Below are 25,503 nucleotides of genomic sequence, written 5' to 3' on the forward strand. Positions count from 1 at the left end.
AAGTGGTGTTTTAATTTTTAAGCGGGACAGAAATACATTGAAGTGGAACTAATATAAAGCTTAAGTTTGGACAAACCTGAAAACTGAGGAAATTGTTAAGTTTTTCTCTTTGAAAGAGTATTGAGATGAAATTACAAGAAAATAATTTTCTGTTTTAAGAGTTGGAAAATGAATATTTAATGACATCTGTTCCTTTGATGCCCAGTGACTCTTAGTTTAATAGACAACAGTTGGGAACAGAGGAAAAAAACATTGGGCTATCTACCACAGAGTGATAACTACAATTGTTATAAAAACTGCTGACCTTCCTGGATTAGAAATATCTACTGAGCTTTGATTTTTAAGCTTAAGGACTACTTGCAGAGAAAGAAAAACATGACTTTTGGCTACTTTTTTTTTGGGGGGGGAGAGGCTCTTCGGCTATTTTTAGGTGGCTGAACATTTTGGACTGCATATTTTGGCTGAGTGATAATTGTTGCAGAAGACCCATTACAAAATATTGCTTTTAGTGGTGGATCAACAACTGGGAACACATTGGATTATAAAGGCCATACATAAAGACCATAAGAACTATACAACACTTTGCTGTATGGACCTTAAGATTGGTTGTATTAGATAAGGCTAATACATTATGGTCTTTTGGGTAGAATATCTGGAGGGGGGAGATAAAATGGATGTTGCATATCTAACTAAAAGTGGTAGGAAACCATACGCAATATTCTCATCTGAAGCCCCTAGCCCAATATATCAGGGATCTGCAGGAGTGATACCTCAAGACAAGGTAAGCACCTTCCAGGAGGAAATGCATGCTATGCTGCAATTAATTCAAAAGACAATTCTTTCACATAAAGAAGACACAATGAGAAACCATGGTGAGATTAAAAACAATTTAGACAACATAAATGAGCAAATATTTTAATTTAACCTTACAACTAAAAACACCTCTCAAAAAATGAGGACTAAGAATGAACAAACAAGTCAGAAAACAGAACATAAACCAGAGGAAAGTGACCAAAAGATGGAGGCTACAAATGAAGGGAATTACAGTCTGGCACAGGCAAAGAAAAATCTGCAAGATTTTGTTATAATACCGGAAATGGAAAAGGCACCTTATCTTTCAGAAGTTCAAAATGTACTTGAGGACAAGAAAGAAGATCTGATAAAATGGATTACAGAGTTGTCAGAAGAATCATTAAGAGTTTGGGAGACAAAAAATGAAAAAAAGAAGTTGAGGGATAAGGAAAGTGGGAGCTGTTTAATGAATATAAATGGGTGAAACTCCCCCTCAAAAACACTCCACCTAAATTGTCTCTCCCATTTCAAACATCATCCACAAAATACAGGAAAAAATCATTGGTGATTTGAATACACTGACTTGGAAAGTAGTCTGGCAAAGGAAGAAGGCTAGAGTTAGACTTAAGAGAATAAATTATTTGACCTACCAGATGGGGTATTACTTGACCAAACATTTATTTGAATATGGTTAAAAGAATAGATAACTTTTGGATATAAATGGATTTTATAGTAAGAGGGATGTGATTTATAATTATAATAACACTTTTTTATGATATGTGAAATGTAAAAATATTGAGATAGCTTACGTGAGTGAAATGTTTGGATACTTAAATGCAACTAACTTTGAGAAAATCATAACTGACAAGAATATTTTGAATACTGATGGGAAACTAAATTTAAATAAGAGCTTAAAAACAGGATCTACATTGATTCAATAAGAAGACCTTAATTCAAATACAACTGAAATATAAGCTGGTTAAAAAAGATGTTACATACTAATATTATTGTTATTGGTATAAACATTGGAAAAATGTCTAAATCTAATTTTGTATGTATCAATAGTACCAAGAACTGTATTTCCTTAATGTCGGTAAAATGAGAACATTACTGGAAGAAGAGAGGAAATGATTAAATGTTTTCCAACAATGCTGTTTGAGAAGAATCTTCCACATCTCCTATCAGGACCACATCACTAACGAAGAGATACTACAAATATCAGATTTTGAATGTCTATTGAGAACTGTGACTGAATGTCAAACGCGGTTTGTTGGCCATATCTTACATATGCCTAAAGACCAGGATCCAAAAATTGTTCTACGTTGGATACTTTGAGTAGGAAAGAGAAAATGATTCTCAAAATATGTGGCACCAAATACTTAAGGAAGGTCTTAAGATTATTAATGTCCCTTGGGATGATGCAGAGGCTGCTGCAAATGATCAAGGCTGCTGGAAAACACTTGCTGCCAATGTGTTCTGCACAGAACCTAATGATGATGATAATATCCTCTTCTTGTGTCATTTTTAAAATGTGATCAAATGTTGCTTTCCATTTGGCAGCAAGTATACCAAAATGTGGTGTGTGTGTTTTTTTTCTTTTCCTGTTTACAATGGACCATGAATTGTGTTCTCTGGAATGATGAATGTAGCCTGAGAGCAGCTTTACTGTTAAACAAAATAGGTTTTCTCAACAGCAGCATGGAAGGAGATAAAGAGATTGAAAATTTGCTGTATGACTTTTATGGAGCGAGGAATATTCCTGGGAAGTTGAACAAGTTTCTAAACTTGAATTTCGTAGTAGCTTTGAGTACCCAGCACCCAAACATTTGCGTAGCTTCTAAAACTAGAAAGGCTGATTCAAATATAAAGAGGATAGTTTGTATATGTCCAATTCCTTTGACACAATGCTAACAAGAAAGAGATTTTGTTGGATGAGAATGCAGGAAAAGGAAGATAAAGTGACAAAGGTTGTAAAATCATTATATTGCAATAGATGTCAACATTAGCATTAAAAATAGATTGCAATGGGAAAGGTAAAATCTTTACTTACTTACTCTACAGTTTTCTTAAAAATGAAGAAAGATGGCACCCACATTAAATAGCTTCCCCTTTCTTTTGAAAATGGAAGAAAAAGCCTGGGGCCTTTGTTCTCCATTTTTGGCAATGATTAAATAAAGATCCCTTATTTGTATGACCTGTACTTTTGGCCAGTGTTATTGCACAATGAAAAGATCTGAACTGGAGGGTAAAGAGCTAGATAGTGCTCCAAAAAGAATATAGGAAGAATTTATTTCCTTTGATGCCAAATTTCAGACATGAAAAGAGAGGGAAGATCAAGGATTTCAACTCATGCCAAGAAGATAAAAATAGCTTGGAAATCTTCTCAAAGGTCTATGGGAAATCTCGTTTATGAGTTTAAAAGACAGAAAAAAAACTGATTTCACTTTTTAGGTATTAGTTATTACTCCAGAACTATATCACACTATTTTCAGTCATGTAAAATGACATAACATTAGGTGAAGTTCTGTTAGTCTAAGAAATATCTGTATGTCGTTATTTCATATCCAACCATTTGAATTTACAATGGCACTGAAAAAAGTGACTTTTGACTGGTCCTTACAATTTAAGCCTTACAATTGCTACAACATCCTCATGGTCACACGATCAACATTTGACAACTGGCATGTATTTATGATGGTTGCAGCATCCTGGAGGTTCACATGATCACTTGTGACCTTCCCAGTGGGTTTTTGATAAGCGAAGTCAATGGGGAAAGCCACATTAGCTTACAACTGCAGCCCCCCCAAAAAATATTAATAATAAAAGCTAGTGTATCTCATTTAATGTCAAAACTTAGCAATGGAAGTTCCACTTCCAATTGTGACCATTAGTCAAAGATTGCCTGTACTGTAATGTTGCTATAATACAAAATTTTAGCCTGTATTTGATTATATAGTATTTTTTCCAACTTGACATCCTATGGATATGTTGATTCTATAAGTCTCAATATTCTTAACCAACTTTAAAAAAGCCATATGGCTAGGAACTTAGCAAACCTAGCCCAAATTCACCTAGAGAATGCTAGGATCATGGGGACTCATGTAGTCAGTCCCTCTGAATACACAGAAGTGGATGTAGAAAGAGAGTAATATCTCTTAGAATCTATAAACTTGAAATATATAATTTCAGTTTCCAAAGTCCCAATTCTTGAGCGTAAATGTTTAAAATAAAAAAGGGAATCATAATGTAATAGTTCCCATATTTTATTTATTTTTATTTTTTTAAAAAAACATTTAAGTTATATCTTAAAAGATTTTGGGAAGGTGGTATCTTTGCCGTCAGAAAAAATGGAGAAGAAAGATCCAAACTTATATTTTGATAGATTCTGAATCTGACAAATTCAAATTTTAGACATGTTTTAAATTAATATATAACATCTGCTGGTACAGTTTACAAGTTATTAACCCTATTCTTCACATTTATTCTGACTATAGTAATGCCACACAAAATGGTATATTGAATTTGTTTTTATAGAGAAACTATTTTTTTAAAAAAAAATTCTTTATATCCCCAACAAGATCACAAAGAAATTTAAATAATAATTCAACAAAGGTAACTATAGTTTTGATACTGCTGCACCTAATGTATTTTCTTGGTTATACAGTATACAAAAAGGCAGTAATAATAATGGGGCACCTGCCATATAACACTCCAGGGTTAACAATTATTGATAAGAAAGACAAAAAGGGTAGATAGTGGACATGGCAGTACCTGGAAACAACAGAAGAGAAAGAACTGGAAAAAAAATACAACCCAAAAGTTTACAAATAGAAGTAGAACAACTGTGAAAAAGAAAGTAAAGATAGTACCAATAGAAATAGGTGCCTTGTGTGCAATTTGAAAACCACTTGAATATCATTGGCATTGACACAGTCACCATCAGTCAATTACAACAATTTATATCCTATGATGATACCTTTAACACCATGAAACAAAAAAACATCTGCATGTTCCAGGTCCTTGGAAAGGTCTTGAAAGGTGGATAAAAATGCTGAATCCAGTCTAAACATCTGACTGATTGTGAGACCAACCATAATAATAATATATTTTGTCACAAACATCTAATGCTTGCAGTCTATGGACACTTATGGAACAAGAAATTGATTAGATGCAATTTTATACATATGCCCTAAAATGTAACCATTACTCAATTCAAAAGATCATTTTTAGGATAATGTATTTTTGCTGCCAAGGATTTATCGACACTGCAGTCCAATGCCTCAGTAGAACACCAGATAGAGATTATGCTTATTTTCTATTCCATAAGATATAAAATGTTTTTTATACCATTTATGTTTTTTTCCCTTTTCTAATATATGCCAGTGAAACAGGGACACTAACCTCACAATCGATACAAAAGCTACAAGTGGTGCAAAGAGCCATGGAAAGATACCTGCTTGGCATTACAATACAAGATAGAAAGACCTGCACATGGATTAGAGAACAAATAAAAGTACACAATATCATCAAGAGAGTAAAAGAAGTGAAATGGAAATGGCTGGTCACATAGCAAGAAGAGCTGATGGCAGATGGATCAAGGCAGTCATAGAATGGATCCCACCTGATAAAAATCATCCATGAAAGAGACCTAAAACAAGACAGGTCGACAACATCAGCAAGTATTGCTGGTTCAATTGGCAAAAGAAAGCTCAAGACCATATAGGTTGGAAACATGTGGAAGAGGCCTTCCTCCTGCAGCAGATAGACCATGGCTAAAATGATGATGATGGTATAAAATGTTTAAAAGCATTCACTGTGTTTTCTTACCTTCTGACCAACTCCTCCAACAGAGCCAGCTGAACCTGATGGACCTTGAGGACCCTTGGATGAGAAGAATATTTAAGGTAAGTCGTATGTTATTGATGCCTTAAACTATATACATTTATATACATGTATGGACATCATCAGATGTTCATGTATTTCTTACATCTGATCCGCTTGGACCTTGAGGACCTCTTGGGCCAGGGGGACCTGGAGGACCCTGCAAGAGAGAAAACACAAACACAATTACAAAAGTAAGTCTGGTGTAAAGGACAGGAGGAAAGGGGGAAAGTAAGTTTAACTTGCTCCTTACTATTATGAACAATATTTGACAGTGCTTTTTTTGTAAAAGAAAAAGGTGCCAGAACTCACACACATCATACAACTTGCCTTGCCTACCCTACAAGGTTCTATCCAAAAAAGGTGCCGGAACACTGTTCTGAGCATTCTATGAGGAAAAAAGCCCTGATCTTTGATGAGTCAACTTTATGGGAGTGTTTAGAGGAGAAAGAACAATAGCTTACCATTGGACCAACATCACCGTTTTCACCTTTTTCACCTGGTGGGCCAGGAAGACCCTAGTGATAAGAGACAGCAATAGAAATGCATAGCATCAATTATAAAATAGTTCAAATAACAGTATGTGGCAGAAAACATTTCCTAACCTAACTTTTAAGAAATCCATGTTTCCTTAGAGTTTTTACTTCCAACGGTCTAAAGGGAATGCATGAAATCATAGGGAGAATGAGGCCCCCAAATTGTTTTAATTTTCTAGCATGGATGCATTGCATTTTTTTCTCATTTAATTCATAACTGAATTTGCACAGCCAATTCAGGAGGATGGTCCCTGAAGAACTCACAAACAAATGCTGCAAATTAAAATGTAAAACACAAAACAGAATTATTCTAAAAGGCAATCCAAGCAAAAGTTGTTTAAAGATGATGTCCATGATAATATATATAAAATTTAGAAGGCTGAGATGAAGAATGTTTTCCCTGGCACTGAAATGCCACAGTACAGTAGATTGGCAAGAGGTTTCTTAAGTGAAGCACAACAATTGAAAATGCACCTATCTTGATACTTATCCCACACATTTATTTAATGGGAGCGAACTGCTTGATTTTAAGCAGTTTGGATATTTCTGCATATTTTATTTATTATTAGATTTTTATCCCACCCATATCACTTCATAAGTAACTGAAAGTGGTGAAAACTTATAATGCTCCTTCCTCCTCCTTTTGTTTCCTACCACAGCCCTGTGAGGTGGGCTGGGCTGCCCAAAGTCACCCACCTAGCTGTCACCCAGACAGCTTTCAGGACTAAAGCAGGACTAGAACTCACAGCCTCCTGGAATCTAGGCCAGCACCTGAACCACTGCACCAAACTGGCTACGTATTTGTCTTTGACAGCAAAACAAATACTTTGCAGAAAATGGAAATAGTATATTCAATCCAGATGCCAAAGTCATAAATAATAATTTTCCATTTTGACTTTAAAATCTACCAAAGCACTTATACAGCAATCATATATTCTGATTTTAATACTGCCAAATGTTTGTTGACTCTAATATTTAATAAATCTCTTATTCGAAAAACTCACCTTAATGGCTCAAGTTATATGTAGCAATCTGTCTTTTTCTCCCCCATCTCTAAAATAATGTCCTTATTTTTCTACACATACAAAATCTTTTTACATCAAGCAATAAAACATTCATCTTTCAGATATGATAATTATAGCTTTCAGTAACATCATTAATGATCAAAGATATCTCTCTTTTACTTTTTAAAATGCTCAAAATTTTTCAAATATAAATTTATTCTATCTTGTTTCTCCATTTAATTTAGTACTGCCTTCAAGCACAAAGAAATTGTGGCATGACTTCCTTAATGTTTTTGTAAGCATTTTCCCTAAATACAAGTATATTTATCAAAAATCAAAGAACGGCACTGAAAATAAATGGGAGAAGTACAGAAACAGAAGGATAATTGCTTCTAGTTTAGGCATCGGTAAGAGATTACAAAATGTGGTTTAGTATTAATAAGCAACGCAAATTCAGATTGTTCCCATTCTTACTAAATATGCAATAAGAAAAGGAGGCAGCAGTTTAAATAACAATGGATTTTTATAGCCTATTTTAATCTAATATATAGGACACAAACTTTCTTTTCCTGTTGTATCATTTTTCCAGCTCATTCCTGTTATTTGGAAGTTGAATAGACTTTGTGGCGTTTAAACAAAGGTACTATAAGAAATGGTAATATGCATAATGAAATGTATTCATTGATTGTGAATAATGAAGAATTGTAGAGTCAATAAAAGCTTGAATTATTACCAGTATCTAAAGATAATTTAATGGCAGATGTTATGAATTATTTAAAGACACAGCAAATAGATGTTGATCACTGGGGTCATACACTGAGTTCTGACATTCATGAGCTATGTTGCTCTTGAATTCATTCAGAATTTCAGATTATTTGAACACTCAATCACTTGGGAGAAGCTGTCTTTCTTTTCTATTGACTGCAAGATTTATTGTGGTAGTCTTATAGTCTCTCAAAATACACTAAATGCACGTAACAAAGCTTTATAATGGGATGTTTTTCAGAGTGATACTTCAAGAATTACCGTAAGTTCAAACCATTCATATTAGGTCCAAGTGCTAAAGTCAATAGAATCTATTCTCTTTTCCTATTTAAAAGACAAATTGGGCTTGAACTAAAAGAATATGCTTAGAAAGGAAAATAGGAAAGCCTTGGCTCACTAGAATATTGCACAGGTTTATGCTCTAAGTTTTAGGTTGAAATTGTAGCCGATTTCTAATATAATAGTCAATGGAAAACTGGATTAGGACAATGGTGGTCACAATGCTTTGAATGAATAATTACCTACAAATGACTTGCCTGAAGATGTGACTGTTGGAAAAAGTAAAGAGCTCTGTGTTGAAGATGCTAGAATCTCATCAATTACTATTTGCTGACAGGACACAATCTAACAACTAATATAGCAGTTTCTTATTAAGATTTATTGAGCCATAAACCTGTCTATAGAATCTCAAATGTAGGTCCTCAATTAATGTGAAAGTTTAATTTTTCAGTCTGTCAATAGTACCATTACAATTATGGGAGAATAGATATGTCTAAGGTTAAATATGCTAATTATTTTCAAATTAATTCTCAAGCACAGTCTTCATATGCTTACACTTAAGTTTCCCCACTATCAAAACCTCTCTTCTAATTTATGTTCTGAAGAATTTGCCACTGGCACATACTCTTTAAAATTCACCTTTTCTTTATATCACTTTAATTTATTATTTTCATTCATTTTTATTTTCTTTCTGTACGAGGTGAGTTAAGAATTCTGCATAAATACTTGAGTTATTTTATTCCTGTTTTTAGGTAACGTCTATGGCATTTTATAATGTGCTTTGGGAATAATTGTTTCATTGCATACCTTGGAAATCTTAATTCTATCTGATCAGTTCTACTTACATCAGCTATTAAACTATAGAATCCTTTAGATCAGGCATGTCAAACTCGCAATGTCATGTGATGTCGTGCAACATATCGCAACTTTTTCCCCATTGCTGGCAACAGGGTGGGTGTGGTTTCAGCGTGACACATTCGGCCCACGGGCTGGCAGTTTGACATGCCTGCTTTAGATATTAAGAAATTGGCACATTCCTGTAAGTGGGAAGTTTTACTTAAGGTTCTGTTGAGCTTTCCTATTATTTTTAGAATGAGAGATTGCACAATAAAAAATATAGAAAGAGGGACATCACATTTTATCAGATGAACAGCTAGCAAGTTTCAGATATTTCAGGAAAAGACTTTAAAGCAGCAACATGTTTACGAAAAAACTTATGACAGAATCAATTCCAGTATTTACCACAGGCTTACTTCTAGAATTGGAACTGACTCTGCTATTAAATGGTAACCCTTTAAAATAATGATTCATATTATTGAAACCTGTTCTAGTGTGTATGATTGCAAATGTATCAGACAATGTGATGATAATTTGGACATATCCAGTAACATTTGACTTCAAGGAATATTCTTCACAACAAAAAGAAAGATATTTGTTACATGATTCTTTCTTGTTACTATGCATTCGGTGCAAACTCTTGATTGCTCAGTGACCCTTTATTAGCACAATTCTGAAGACTGGTACAAAAAAATATTACAAAGCAAAATGAGATTGAAAGGAACATTTTCAACTTTTGTTTAAAACTCAAGATTAATGAGTAGTTACCCTTCACACATCTATCACTAAATTAAACTTACACAAAGGTGAGGTATATTACATAATATTGAAGACAAAATTTGTACTCTATTTCCATTGTGGAGCAGCTAAAATGCATTCATCAGTCACTTTACTAAAATAGTGAATTTCATTATCATGCAACTTTTAAATTGTTGCATTTTTTAAAAAAAGACTTGATGTTTTAAAACATGTTTCCTTTCTTATCCAAAACATTTTAATACTTATTCTTAAATAGAAAAGTGTTCCAGATGTTACACTGAACTGAATCAATTTTACACTGGAATGTATTTCTTTGTAAACTAGGCAGCAGATTGACTCATTAATTCCCTTCTGGAGCTTTGAAATGAAGCAGCTGTGCCTGCAGAGAAATCCTGGGAAAGCCCTTGAATGATGAGATTGCTTTTGTCTCCTACATGTATTTTTGTGGACGTCCTGATGAGAGAGATCCAGTGTTTTGAGATGGCTTACCATCATCCCTTCCACACCTGTAATGATTTTTTTTGTAGCGGAGGATAATTGTGATTCAAATCTTGTCTTTAAAGAACTCAGCAGGCACCTTGCTAACTGTGCTTTAATGCTTCATCTGTAATTCTAACAACTTTACAAGATGGTTTGAAATGATGATTAAAGTGTTTGCTTGTTGCTATCAGTACTCTGTATTGTTTATTATGTAAAAGTGGCCTTTATTTTTAAATATGCTCACTTTACTATAGATGGGGGGGAGATTAATATGTGCAGGAGGAGAACACAATAAAATATACCTGAAGGCCAATAGGTCCTGGAAGACCAGGAAAGCCTCGTGGACCTTCATCGCCTTTCTGTCCAAACATCCCTTGTTGTCCTCTTGGACCAGGCTCCCCATCACCTCCCTGTAAATTGAAATAGGCATAACTGACTCAAAATGTAAAGTATGCTCCAACATTTTCAGCTCCATTAGTTGTGTAAAAAAATATTGATCTAGAAAATGGCGAAGAACTCCCTCCATAGATTCTGATCACAACTATGTAAGCCACGGGTGTCAAAGTCGCCATGTCACGTGACGTGTAGCAATGTATTGTAATTTTTTTTTCACATTGCCAGAGCTGGGGTGGGCCCAGCCTTTGCATGATGCAACCGGCCCGCAGGCCGGCAGTTTGACACCCCTGCTGTAAGCTATGAAAGCCTTTCACTGACTTCAGTTGGCTGAGGCAGCTTAACCATGTACAAGATCACTATCTTTACCTCATTTCTTGGAAATGATTCCATAAATTCAAGCGTGGGAAACAAACACTCTAAAAGAGTAAATAGTGAGGAGGTTTGGATGCTTGTCACAGAAATATCAAAAGTTCCATTTATTAGCAGAGCAGGAAAAAAATGCTAATACATGATAATGGTGCTGTCTTTCACCCTGGAAAAGTCCTAAGGGATGCAACCCATAATAGACTTATGGCTGATTCACAAAGACAGATATTTAAATGAATGCAAAATTAAGCAATGGCTTATATACAGTGCACAAAACACATGTACAATATGTAAAGCCAGTGAAAAGGATACTTTTGTGCTCAATAAAGAACCTTTGCCAAAAATGTGTTTTGCTTTTGCGTTGTCATACTAATGAACAAAGGAAGCAGAAGATGCTTCCTTTGATTTAATCCTGGAGCTTATAGTAACCCTACAGGTGTGTAGTCATAGAGTCCTGGAAGATGTGATTTAAATTCCAGGTTTTAGGCTGTGTAAATCATTTCTAAACTTTTTCAATGAACAGTGAGATTTTTAAAAAAATACAAAAAGTTCTGAAGAATTCATTTGCCATTCGTAACAAACAGGAAACTTACAGCTATTCCAGGAGCACCAATGGGACCCTGAAGACCAGATGGTCCTGGAGGTCCCTGGAAGAAAACAAAATGAAGGTAATGCTAGCATCTACAGTCAAATAAATAGAGGATCTACAGGACGGCTTTTTTGCAGTATTCAAATACAACTGTATTACCATATTTCTTTGAAGAGATGGAGCTTAAGGTTTATTACATTCATTGAAGCAGACCAATGTTTTGGGGTTGCCTTTTGGGGGGGAGGGGCATCTTCCCAAGCCATCAGTCTTGCTTTTTAATAAACAGGTTTTAGCATTCTAGCTTTTTAATTTACTGATTTATTTGCAGCCTTTCTATCTGTGTCTTCAGCTGAAAGGGCAAAGATGTTTGCAGAGAGCAGGCACAATCATCTTCTTCTTCTCGGAATTAAAGTATCAAATAAATTACACAAGAAGAAGGAAAAAGAAAAGCAAATTCAACAGCTTAAGCTAAAGTTCAGCATAAAGAGGTCCTGCAACCAGCTGGGAGGAAAGGGAGGGAAGGAACGGAGAAGAACTGGTCTTTCAGCAAGGACCACCCTTCCCACATAATCCATAATGTAGACTGACAGAAAGGGAATGATGGCAACTTCACCTAACCTTTAAAATATTGGGCCAGAAATTAAATTAAAGTTGTTCATATTGTTATAGGTAAAGGGCATCATCACTAATACAAGCTTGGATAAATAAATACAATGGAATTTAAAATGACAATCATATATTACTATTCAGTAAATAAGCCTGAATAACATCTTATTTATTTAAAATGAGATTTTATTTTGTGACATACATTTCTTGAAAGTATTCTTTCCATGCTGACTTGTTTATAAGAATGGCAAAACTAAACAAAAGAGTTAAATTTATATGCATCAGAGCATCTTGCAATTATATTAAAATGTGCTCATATTTACATGATGTTTATTGAGCAATGACAATTAAAATGACAATAATTTGGTAGCAGTCCTTGAAAATGAAAATGTTCCGTGACTGAGTACATCCATTGATACACATTCTGAAATATTGTTTATACAACACATGATTGGCTAAAAGTACCCATGTAGAAAAATGCTAATGTAAAAACTAAAAAACAGTAATTATATAAGCAGCATCAATAACTAAATGAAATTAGCTACCTGCAGTTTTTACTTTGCAAGTAGCAACCAGGTGAATTTTATTAAAATATTCTAATAAATCTCCTCAAAGTAAAATTTGATTCCAAACCTTGTAAAACATAGCTATAATGCCTTTTCATATCCCTTTGAAGTTTTATGTTACTAAAAAGTCTTTTAAACATTTTGCTAGAGATCAACAGAATTTAAAATATGTCAAATTTGTCTAAAATGTTGTTTAGTTACTAACTTTTGCAATATTTTTCCAAATATGGAAAACACATTTCTTTTTCCATATTGATACAGTAATGTATAATAAGCACTTACAGAAAATAGAAAAGCAAGGGAGGCAGACTAATCTTTATCATTTCTATAACAAATAAACTGTAAGAAAATATTTTAAATCCACTCCCTACTATTTTAACACATATCACCAAAATGCCCAAGGTGACTGACAAAACTAAAAACATAATAAGGTATGCTGTCACTTAATATTTCCACATTCTGCAGTCATAAAAAACAATGTGAAATACAGTGATGATAAAACTGATATAAAAAACAAATGATGAAGAGAAAAAAGGAGCCTCATATATAAATAACAGTAATTAGCTATGGCAATCAAAATGCCCTTCAAAAATAAATAAAAGTTTTCACAATCTTTTAAATGTCTAAAACAAAGTCAAGCTAAGAATTGAAGAAAATTTAATGGAATCTTTTATCCTTGTAAGTAAAGTGTCACATATAGTATTTATGAGTGTGACAAGCAACGTCCTATTTCTTGCTAAAATGGGAATAGTTGCAGGGATAATCTGGGGAGATATCCATATCTATAGCTCCAAAGTTCAGAAAGTCTGCCAATTATTGGTACTTCAAAAGCAGGGAAAAGAACGAGCTTGTAACTATCTCTTGTAATAGTGGCAGCCCAGTGTCTCTGTACATACTTTCTTTTTAGTTTACCAGGTTTAGGAAGATGTGCAACAACAACGTTGAGTTATGGAGAAAAAGAAGCTTCAATCTGTCAAGGACAGTGGTGAGAAAATGGAAGCTGGACCACATTGAAGAAATATAGCTATCATCAAAAAAGCATTATCAAAAGATATGATGCCCCTTCTTTGCTTTATTAATTAGACATGTTTTTCTTGAAAAAATAGACATTTTTGAGCATATTGGTTTTTGATACATTATTTTTCATGCATTTCTTTATTGCCAAGCAATAAAAAAGCAATATAATAAAGGCAGTAGCTGGGGGGCAAGGGGGGGGGGTAGAAAAGACTTACATTTTCTCCCTTGTCACCTTTACTCCCTTTTTGACCTGGTTCTCCAATTTCACCCTGTAATCAAAAGAAAGGTATAATGTCTCTCTTTAAAGGACCCATTTCTGTGTTAACAGTAGTCAATACTGAACTAACTTCAAATGTCACCACATTATTTTCTTTCCCTTTGAGTAGCAGTCTGAGGAAGGCAATTTTGGGTTGATCAATCACATTTTGGTATGACAGTTTTGGCGACATATTGGCTGCTAAAGCTCAAAGTGCAGCCGTCTTGCAATGAAATTTACTTTAACTCTTTTATAATAACGAAACTGCTACCTTTTTTTTACCCTCATGTCTCCCTCAATATAAAGTTACCATAATTGTGACTGACTGAAGGACAGCTCCTTTCTTCTGTGTGTAATGGTTTTCATTATCAAAAAAATCATATAAAAATATTGTTAAGTTTCCATACAGAGGTCCCTCTCTCAAGATACAAAAAATGTCTTGCCCAGTATACATAATCCCCACTCTAAGTTGTGAATCAGTGAAAAAGTTAGTAATTTAAAACAGATTTCCATTTCATCCAAAATGATCAGCTTTGAAACATAACAAGATATAATAAACCATACCTTGAAGTAAGCTGGTTTGTTTCAAACCTGGAAGCTAAATTTTTCCCCTTTTTTGATTAAATCAGAAATGATGGTTCATTAAAAAGCAGCATGCACTATTTTGGGGCATTTGGTGAAGGTATACACATGGGTAAATGAGCAATATAACTCCTATTTGTTTATCAATCTGAGGCCCATACCAGCAGCATCACTATTCTGCCCAAATATAAGTAATGTTTTCACCTCCACTATGTGGTGCTTGCCCCCATCCCTTAAAATTAATCAGCTTTCTGTTTAGCTGGACAATGGGGAAACATAGAAGATATAATCTAATTGGCTCTCTATTCTTGCTTTGTACTTCTATTTTTTTTTTACAAAAACATGTGTTTTGTAACACCCTGAATGGCTTCCATGTAACAGAAGTGGCACAGCCATTCCTCAGTATATTCGTGGAGGATGGGGAGATAGTGAAGTGGATGGGAAGCAAGGTTTAATCTGAAAAAAAAAGAAAAGAAAATCCCAAAATCCAGGAGATCTTACTGACGAGAAAGGCCTATCTTGCAACATTAGTGGAAAGTTTGCAAATCTTCAATGTTTCCTCTGCAGCAAGAGCTGAACCAATAGGTTGTTCATTTAACTTCTAAGACTGCACAGAAATCCCAAGATGTTGTGACTAGGAAAGTCCCACGTATCTGCCAATCACCATATATGGAAGGGGTCTGAAACATAATGTCTGAATAGTAATATACAGTAATTAAGCTTTCATCTATGTAACATGTGATACTATTACTGAAAGTTTGCCAATGAATCAAGAAAGACCTACTAATGTATATGCATTGGGTAAGTTGCAGATAGGAAGGACTATCCAGCTGGATTTCCTATTAGTCTTTCCAAAACAATGGCAAAGAATATTAATAAGGTAGAAATACATGAGAAAGGGAGCAGCTGTCAGCAAACGTATTTTGTAACCAAGGTTAAATTATCTTCTTCCGTGCGTCATCTCTCCATTGCTTAGCTTTTAGACTTTTAGAAGGCACCAGTTCAAGGAAGTTGTTGGAGTAAATATTAAAAGAAGTACAGAATGATAATCAGCTGACCTTGTCTCCATCTTCTCCAGGAGAACCAGATGGTCCTGCAGGGCCAGGAAGACCCACAGGCCCCTGTATGCCATCACGTCCGGCTGGTCCCTGGGGACCTTTTTCACCCTGTTTCCAATAACGAGGCATTGTTCATATTATTAGTGATAAATAATTGGTAGTTCTAGAAGAAGAAAGATTTATAAGATCTGAAGAGTGCTGAGCTCAGAACTGTAAATTCTCACATACTGTTAAAATATAAAGATTGTTAAAACTCTTGCAACTAATTTAATAAATTTAATGGTTAATTTCTAATCAAAGATATACTGAGCATTAATTGTATAATCTTGGTACTTCTGTTGTTCATTTCTAAATATTGTATTTCATTCTTTTTTTTTTTTTGGCTTTCCCTTTTGCTTCCCTGTAGGCTTTTCTTTAATGACTAACTTTTTTTTAAAACAAAAGTAGTTCATTATACAGAATTAAAAGAAATAATATATCAGCTAAACATGTTAATATTCTGAATGTCACAGGAATTCGGTGAACAAAGGTCTGAATGGAGTCTTGTTATCAGCAGCCTTGTTAAACTGACTTATTTTCAGATATTTCTACTGATCAGGTTTATACCAAAATTCTTTGAATCTGTTGTGAAATGCCTTTAAATTTGGTTGAGAATAGTACTGTGCTCCCTGGAGTAGATAAAACAAACACATTCAGAAATCAATCCTATTTTATTCAATATATTCATCATTTACTTTTTAAGAGTAAAGTCTAAATCACAAAGATGAGGGGCCAACCTATTTTCCAAAGCACCAGAAGGCAAGACAAAAAAACAATGGATGGAAACTAACCAAGGAGAGAAGAACTTAGAACTAAGAAGAAATTTCCTAATGGTGAAATCACTGTAACATTTTGCCTCCAGAAGTTGTGAGCATCACCAGATGCTTTTGAGAATGGACAGGAAGATCATCCTGGGTGTCAGAGCTCCGATTTCCTAGTCTGATTTTGCTTTGTCTGGAGACCCAAAGAGGTCAGAAAGTCACTCTGGAGAGGCAACGAGGAGGAAGGGAAACCTTGGAGTTCGGAGTCAATGACGGTTGGCCCAAACAAATCGAGGAAACTCTTTAAACAGGTGGGAGAAAGGCTGCCAGCAAGTACACAGACAGCCCAAGCCACAGACAGCCGGGGAAGAAGCGAAGAGCCGTGGCAGCACCACCGAACAGCTGACTATCAACAACGTGTTTGATCTGGGTGAGATTCTTCTTTATTTCTTTTCCCTATGGACTTTTAAAATATATTTCCCTGAATTGGATAACTTTTAAAAGTAAAATACCCAGGAAGACTTGGGAACAAGGGAGTTAAAAGCAGCAAGAAATCTGGAATGAGGGAACAAAATTGAGGAATTTAAAAAAGTATGCAGAAAAGATTCAAAACTGAGTGAAAAATAAAAAAATGATAATCTTGTTGGCTAATTTTTTTTTGATTTAGGAAGATTTTTTACTTTGTTGTGAAAGAGCATTTAAAATAAGTTAGAGATAGAGACACTATAACTAATGAGGACATCTAGTGGTGAAGGAATATACTACAATAATACAGAAAAAATCAGAAAAGTGATGACCTTGAAACAACACCTGTGCTAAACAAAGAATATCCTGTGTTTCTACAAAAGAAAAAAATCTCTTATCCCTGTAGATTTACAAAATTTGCTCGATTGAACAATAAGTGCACCAAATATCACTAAAATTACAAAAACAAAAAACAAAAAAACCCTGCTTCTGCACTCTCTTCTGGAACATCTACTCCAGCAAGTCAGGGATCTATTGAAGCAATGTTATAATGAGAGAAGGCAAACAATCTCCAAAAAGAGATGCATGCGACCTAATGCAAGAAATGTTGTAGAAGAATCATCAAGAAACAAAAAGCAATCTTGATAAGCTAAATGAACAAATTCTTGGCATAAAGACACAATTTGAGGTTCACCAACAAATGATCCTTAAAAATGAACAAAGAATTCAGAAGGTGGAAGATCAATCAGAAGATACTGAGAAAAAATTGAAGCACTAATGACAGAAAATGAAAGATTAGAACAAGCAAATCCAAACCTAGAAGGAGCAGTCACTGCTTTGGAAATGCAGAAGGCAGTACACTATTTGAGATTCCAGAACATACCCGAAGACAAAGAGGAAAATATAGCAGAAGTGATTATTAATCTATTAGCAGAGGCCCTAGAAATGGAAAAACTGGAGATGCAGCAAGAAGTGGATGAAATATTTAGAATGAATTCAAGTTACACAAGGAAACACAAATTGCAGAGAAGTCCATGTAAGATTTATGAAGAAAACAATGAGGGATGAGATATTAAGAAGAGTTAGAGATGATCCATTACAATATAAAGATAAATAGTTGTGCTGAAATAGATTCCCAAGAGAATAAGCGATACTCAAAGACAATATCCTTTCTTGACTACAAAGCTGATTGCAAGAGGAATAAATTTTAGATGGCTGATGCCAGAAGGGATTCTAATCAATTGGAATAACACAAAATATCATTTGGGCTCAGTGTGGAAGGCCGAGGATTTTTATGAAAGATATAGAACACTTCTGGGAAAAAGATAACAATATCAACAAGATGGAAAAAGCCAGAAACAGACAGAACAAACAATAGAGGAAACAATTACACAGGTGGAAGAGGAAAAAGAGAAGATAAATCAAGAAGATGAGGGAACAGTAAGAGAGCAGAGGATTATGAGATCAACAAGACATAAATATAAGTAAACCAAAATGGAGAAGGAAAATTGATTTTTTTCAGTGAATATAAATGGATTGAATTCCCCATGAAAAAGAAAAAGGATCTTCAGACAACTACAGAAATTAAACATTGGTATAATTTGTTTGCAAGAGACACACATAAAAAAACCCTAAATTTTTGGAAAATCCAAAAATTGAAAAACTTTATTATACATCAGGTCAACCAAAAAAAGGAAAGGATTGGTTATATACAGTATGTCAAAGAGACAATAGACTCCAAAACTCCACTACATTAAAAATGCATTATTATTAACTTGGGGGAAAAATAAAATGTAAAATTTATTTGATAATTCCAGGATGGCTTTCAACACTGGAAGCATTCATACATCCAAATTTAGTCAGTTTCAATGAAATACGGACATACAACAATATTCTAAATTCTGAAGGGAACCTAAAATCCAGGCAAGAGATGGAAAATCAGGGCATCGATTTAACATGGTGGTCACATTTACAAATGCAAGTCAGATATGATAAAGATATTAAACAGTATGGATTTTACAAAGAACAGACTACGTTTGATCAGACATTATTAATTTCTGATGAAAGGTTAATTTTAAAAAATGTACAATTTCTTATTAAATTTCAAAATGGAAGATGAACAATAAAAGAGACAATGATAGTATGGGCAAAGAATTTTGGATATAATACAGACTTAGAAATGTGGCAAAGTTTGTGGGAAAGAAACTATAAATTGACAATGTCAGCTTCATACAAAGAAAACTTATATAAAATGTTTTATAGATTGCATTTGCCACCAACAAGTTTAGCAAAAATGTTTAAAAACATGTCAGAGAAATGTTGGAAATGTAAATGCAAACCAGGTAGTTATTATCATATGTGTTGGACATGTGTTAAAGCAAGGAGATATTGGAAAATAATCCACATTTGGATAGAAAAAATGTTAGAGAAACACATAGACTATAAACCTGATTTTTATCTACTAAGTATAATGCCAGAAAAACTTGATAAGCAAAGTACATATTTGATCCTACATATGATAACAGCGGCAAGAATTATATTTGTACAATATTGGAAGAATGAAGAAATACCATCAGAAGAAATTATCAAAAAAATATTAGACTGTGCAGAAATGGACAGACTTACTTTAAGGTTGAAAGAAAAAGAAGAAACAGAATATTTTCAAACTTGGGACCTATTTTATCAATGGTTAGAGAAAGGATTTAGGGATTAGGAATTTAATTTGTATTAGTGAATAAGATACTCAGACAACACATTTTAGTTGAATAATTATTATTGAATGTTAAAAAAATAATAAAACTTTAAAAAAGAAGAAGAAGAGACTGGACAGTCACTTGTCTGAAATGGTACAGGATCTCCTGCTTGAGCAGGGGTTGGACTAGAAGACCTCCAAGATCCCTTCCAATTCTGTTATTCTTTGATTCTTTAAATGGTCTCTTGGATTGTAACAATCTTTAGGACTCGGTGAAGGTACAGTTTTCTGGATGGATGAAAAATGCACAATAGGCATTTTTATTACTATTATTATCATTTATTTGGTGTTGTAGAGAAGAACATCACAAACGTGTTTTAGTGATGCATCAGTAGGGATTCCTTTTAAAGTTGAAGAATATTACATAGCATATTTTGTGGGGTATATTAACCCTAACCCTTGTAAGTGGCAGTATTCTATAACTCTCTATTCAATCCTACAAATCTTGAGTCAAGGCAAAGAGTTTTAGAATAAGAGTAATCTGTCAGCAACAATAAATGAGCAATCCTATGAAGAATCTCTCTACTGTTACAAAGAGGGATTCATTTCACAAAGAAGGGTGGAGCCAAATTCAGCACCACTTTAGCTGAAATCTTAATTTAAAAGATTCACAAAACAAAGGCATGTCAGCCAAGTGCCAAAATGCTGTGAGTTAAAGTATCCAAGAGAGTGAATTTGAAAGACAGGATGCACAACTGAAAACTCCTGTTGCCCATTCAACTACTGACTGTTTCTCTGAGGCTGGGAAACAACCGAAGAACTAACTCTTAATATCTTAAGGGAAGAATAGGAGTGTGTAGGAGAAATTCTAATCCGGATGTATTTGGTAGATTCTGTACTTGTACTTGCTTGATTAACTATAATTGTCCAAGTTGAATAAGTGAGCTGCAAAGAATAGAATTAAAAATTGTTGACTGGTTGTGAAGAGAAGTCTGTTTCCAGGTTTCCTCGGCTTTGTTCTTTAAGCCTGCCACAAGTTTTTATCCCTGGATCTATTTTAGCAAATTCAGCTATGGCATTCAGATTTTTCCCTCCTTGTTCATTCAGTCATGATAAGGACTCATACATATGAATTACAGAATTCAGGATGTCAAACCGCAAAAGAGTTTAAGTCGCTTGGTAACCATTGTCTGCATTTCACAATTTCAATACATCTTTATGATACATCCATTATAAATAACAAGACTAGGAAATAGAAATAAGAATACAAATAATGTGGCTTCCTAAAGATTACAGACAGAAATCAAATTGAAAATATATCAAAGAATAAAAAAAATCACTAGTCAAATATATGAAAGAATAAAAAAGGGTAACCAAACAAAGAAACTGAATACTTTTTTTCCATTTTATAACTAATGCTATATATGTTACCTAAATAAAGCAGTTAATTCAATGTCAGTAAGAGAGGAGGGGGCATGAAATGGAGTATTCTAAAATAAAGCACAGCTGCCTGGAAGACTGAACAGGAGCACTACAAGATCCATTTATATGTAGAAATACAGACAATGGATTTGTTTCAGAAACAGTGAATTGTACTTGAATTAAATGTGAACAATTAAGGAGTAATAAATAAAGCTATGTTAACTTCCCCAGATATCTCTCTAAATTGAGCTCTATTGACCTCTTATGAATTCCAGGCTCTCTTCCTCCACTGATATGGGGCTGTTGACATAATCTCCTATAGTTTTCCACTGTACTAAATTCAAATATCTGTAGGAGAGTAGCCTCATGGTCCTGGCTCCTACCATTTTTTTTAAAAATGTCAACATTCTGATGCTATCTAGTTCTCAGCCAATGGTATAGGACTAAGAGAACTCTTGATATAACCATACTATGTATGAAATTAGTAGTGAAGGGTGATCGTTTCTCCCAATTACATCAACCCATCCCACCCAGTCAGGCAGGGAGGGCATGCCATGGATTTCATCAAAGAATTCTGACTGATGGGATCTAGGAAGAGATCTTTCTCTACCACTGACCCAACCCTTTGGAACATCTTATTTGCAGAGGTGACCCAAGCTTCTACTCTTAGGACCTTCCAGAAGAGCGGTAAGACCTGGTTCTGGATCAGGGTCTAAGAGTGTTATTCAACCCTGGAGATGGCTGGGGGGGGGGAGTTGAGGGTGCTCCCTCCACCTTATTAACCTATTAGTTTTGTTAATTTCTTAAGTTTGACTTTTTACTTTTAACTTCTAATATTTAACCTTGTTTTAACCCTTTTTTAATCACAATTTTATATTATTCTATGTTATTTATTTATTTATTTATTTAATTAAATTTCTATACTGCCCTATTCCCGAAGGACTCAGGGCGGTTTACAGGGCAGCATAAAATACAATATAAAAGATAATATAAAATTAAAATACATTAAATTAATTAAGCCCAATTAAAACAATATTTAAAAAGCTAAAACCCCTTCAGTCCAGGCCTGATAGATTGAAAAACCAGGTTTTCAGGTCCTGGCGAAATGAACACAGATCGGGGGCGGTCCTGAGTTCCACAGGTAAATCATTCCAGAGGGCAGGCGCGCCCACAGAGAACGCTCTTCCCCTAGGAATAACCCACCGGCATTCCTTAACCGGCGGTATCCTGAGAAGGCCCTCCCTGTGGGAGCGCATGGGACAAAGGGAGCTTGATGCCGGCGGCAGGTGTTCCCTCAGATAACCCAGACCCAAGCCATTTAGGGCTTTACAGGTCATCACCAGCACCTTGAATCTCACCCGAAGGGCAACCGAAGGGTGGTTTATTGTTTGTAAACCACCTAGAGTCACCTAACGGAGAGGGTGGTGTAGAAATTTGATGAATTAATAAAAACAATAGCTTATGAACATTCAAAAATTTCTTCATTAACTGAATAAAGTAAAAAAAAACAATATTTGAAATGAAAACCAATGATATGAGTAAAGAAAATTTGAAAGTTTTGACCTAACTAAACCGTATTTGTGTACTTATCACCTCTTTCAATTATACCTTTTAGGATTCTCATTTTAAACAGTAAGAAGAAAGCTGTAATATAATCTTCTCCATGATAATAATACTTGTACCTACTGAATTTTTGGCAAATGGACAGAAGCAAAAATATCATTTGATTTGTGGGGATTTTTTGGACAAACATGTATCACAAAAATTGGAAGTTCCTTCATAAATGAGATTCAAACAGTTCAGAAGTTGTTTAAGTGGTAAGATCTATATCAGAAAAGTAGATTTTACTATAATATTTCTAGTACTAGTCAGATAAAGTCATCTTTTACACTCAGGTATTGCAACAGAAATATATACATTTTAAAAGCATACTACCACTTTTCCTAAGCTATTCTATAAAGTAGTTTGATTTTCCTTATTTTCAAAATTTTACAGAATATATAGATCCTGTTGGTCTCTGACAGATGCTTGACGAGCCCTAGTTAATACTTTTTAACTTACAACAAATACTGGAATTTTCCGTAAGAAGTGAAAAAAAGATAATAGAATTATTCCATTTTTAATTTGCAGGCACAATTTTTAAAGTTATAATTAAGCACTCATTTAATTTAACACTGACGCTGAATTTGTAACATAAAGCACCTGTTACATTGAATTCTAAGAGTCTTTTTATCTGTCAATATACATTTTCACTTACAAGTTATACACAGTAGGAATAACTGTAATAAAATCTGATCAGGAAGGAAAAAAAATGAGTACATTAAAATAGAACAGGGCACTAAATTTTAAAACAAACCTACATTTTAACAAAACATTTTATAACCAAACGCAGCTATTATTATGTTCATAATTACTGGTTCTGCTTAACCTCTTTCCCTAGGTTTTAAGGGTCTGATAAAGTGTACCAAAATGTCATAGAGTTTAATTAAATTTTTGCAGAACTCTGTTGTAAATACTGTATGCCTGGCAACATATGCAATAGAAAAAGTACTGGAGTGTGAAGAACTAACATTAGCAAATACGAAAGGTAATAAGTTTTTTAATATCATAATCTTAACATGCGCTGTCTTCAGAATTACTTACTGGAGCTCCCTTTTCTCCTGCAGGGCCCGGGGGACCTTGAGGCCCAGGACGTCCTGGTAAACCAATTGGGCCTGCTGTACCTGCTGGGCCACGTTCGCCAGGAGAACCCTTGTATGTAAAGAAAAAGTAATTGTTTCAGGATTGATGTGCTAAACATTTGTTCGTTCATTCATTCACGGATGCAAAGTGCCTAAATTTGGGGTGCTTCTATGGCATAAGAAAGAATGGTCTTACATGAAATCACACTTTTGAACCATGCATCTCCGTACTATCTTTTTTGGATTGCTAAAATTCCTGGAAGTCACAGAGCAAAGGCATTCCTTAACTTCTAACCTGACATCCTGCTAAACTGGAACGATGGGCGTGGAACGGAATTCTGTCAAGGTATTTATTTGTGACAATGGCGCTTTGCATTTCAGGAAGTGCTGACAGTCAAAAGCAAAATGATGTCGTATAGTAAAAAATTAAACAAAGGCAAACGCAACAAATATGGCCATCAGAATCTGTACCTTTTCAACATAATTTTCTTCTTAAAAAACTCTTTTTGAGAACTGGACATATGAAATCAATTTCAGGAACACTGCATCCTGGGACTGGTTTCATGTGGTTCAAGAAGCAGTTATACTGGAATTTATCAGGCAGTGAAAGGTTGGAATACCTTAGTATTACTTCTATTTTCTACTCAGGGGCAGCTACATTCTCCACTCATGATATTGTTACTTCAGAAGATAACACTTGTATTATTTCAAAACTATAGAAGAATTCTGAAAGTGCTTGGTAGGATATAGGTGCACTAAAAAGAATTCCACCCTACCTCCATGAAGAGCGTACTAAAATTATGAATAGTGGGCCTTACAGACATCTGAATTCATTGGGACTGTTACTGTAATGAATAGGCACCCCATTAGCTTTAGAATCTGCTGCATTTAAGAAAAGCAAGCCCCAATTCATTCTCAAGACAGCTTACATTCTCTACCCTTGTCTCCCTCAGAGAAATACTCAAAATATCTGCTTTCCTAGTAACATATGTCTGATTACATGTAAGAGAATGGAATGGAGACTGGGAAAAGCAAGCAATCACCTTAGAATTCTAGCCTCAAGGAAGGAGAGGGGCAAAGGAAAGATTATCCAATCAAAACCAAAGGGAGTTTGGGACTTTCTGTTAAAAAGCCTTGGAGTTGAAAAAGAGAGATCAAGGGAATTTAGAGAGGTGCTAGAAGACGTGAATGGAAAAGAGAGCTGAAAACAGTTTTCTGAAAGTTGACAGAGGCTAATCTTGGAGTCAGGAAGTGAAAACCTCTCTGGTTTGCAGTTGGGGAGTGGGCCAGGTTCCATGCCATGTGATGAAGAAAAAAAATACATCCATCATAAAGAGTTTCAAGTTGGTTTCCTGGGGAATGGAGGTGAAGGATGGGAGTAATAAACAACATAGAGGTTTCTATTGATTCTTCTTGACTGCTGAGTGTTTTTGATTTGCCATCAGATATGAAAACCAAGGAACATTTTTTAATTGCAAACTGTGACAACTCTAGAAGCACCAAACACATCCCTTTTGGAAGAAAGAGACTTTAAAATTTTGGTGCACATTCTGGTAACCTCTGGGTTTTAAAAACTGCCTGTGGGGCAACTTTAGAAATTTCAGCTAATATGGGACTTTCCAACCTACCTGGATGCTGAAAGAACTCAAGAAGATCCCAGTAGACGTGCTAAAA

At 34.7% G+C, this 25,503-nt stretch overlaps 1 protein-coding gene across 1 annotated transcript in view; it reads right to left on the reverse strand.

The window, feature by feature from the left end:
- Positions 1–25,503, reverse strand: part of COL11A1 (collagen type XI alpha 1 chain) — a gene marked incomplete at its 5' end in the record, with an annotated part of 287,402 nt that overhangs the window by 64,682 nt on the left and 197,217 nt on the right. Inside the window, 8 exons of the mRNA XM_083358489.1 lie at positions 5,620–5,673; positions 5,780–5,833; positions 6,138–6,191; positions 10,636–10,743; positions 11,689–11,742; positions 14,089–14,142; positions 15,770–15,877; positions 23,792–23,899. Coding sequence (XP_083214615.1) covers positions 5,620–5,673; positions 5,780–5,833; positions 6,138–6,191; positions 10,636–10,743; positions 11,689–11,742; positions 14,089–14,142; positions 15,770–15,877; positions 23,792–23,899 — 594 coding nt within the window. The remainder of the gene's footprint in view (positions 1–5,619; positions 5,674–5,779; positions 5,834–6,137; positions 6,192–10,635; positions 10,744–11,688; positions 11,743–14,088; positions 14,143–15,769; positions 15,878–23,791; positions 23,900–25,503) is intronic.

The sequence above is a fragment of the Vipera ursinii genome (assembly GCF_947247035.1).
Source record: "Vipera ursinii genome assembly, chromosome: 3".
Taxonomy (NCBI): Eukaryota; Metazoa; Chordata; class Lepidosauria; order Squamata; family Viperidae; genus Vipera; species Vipera ursinii.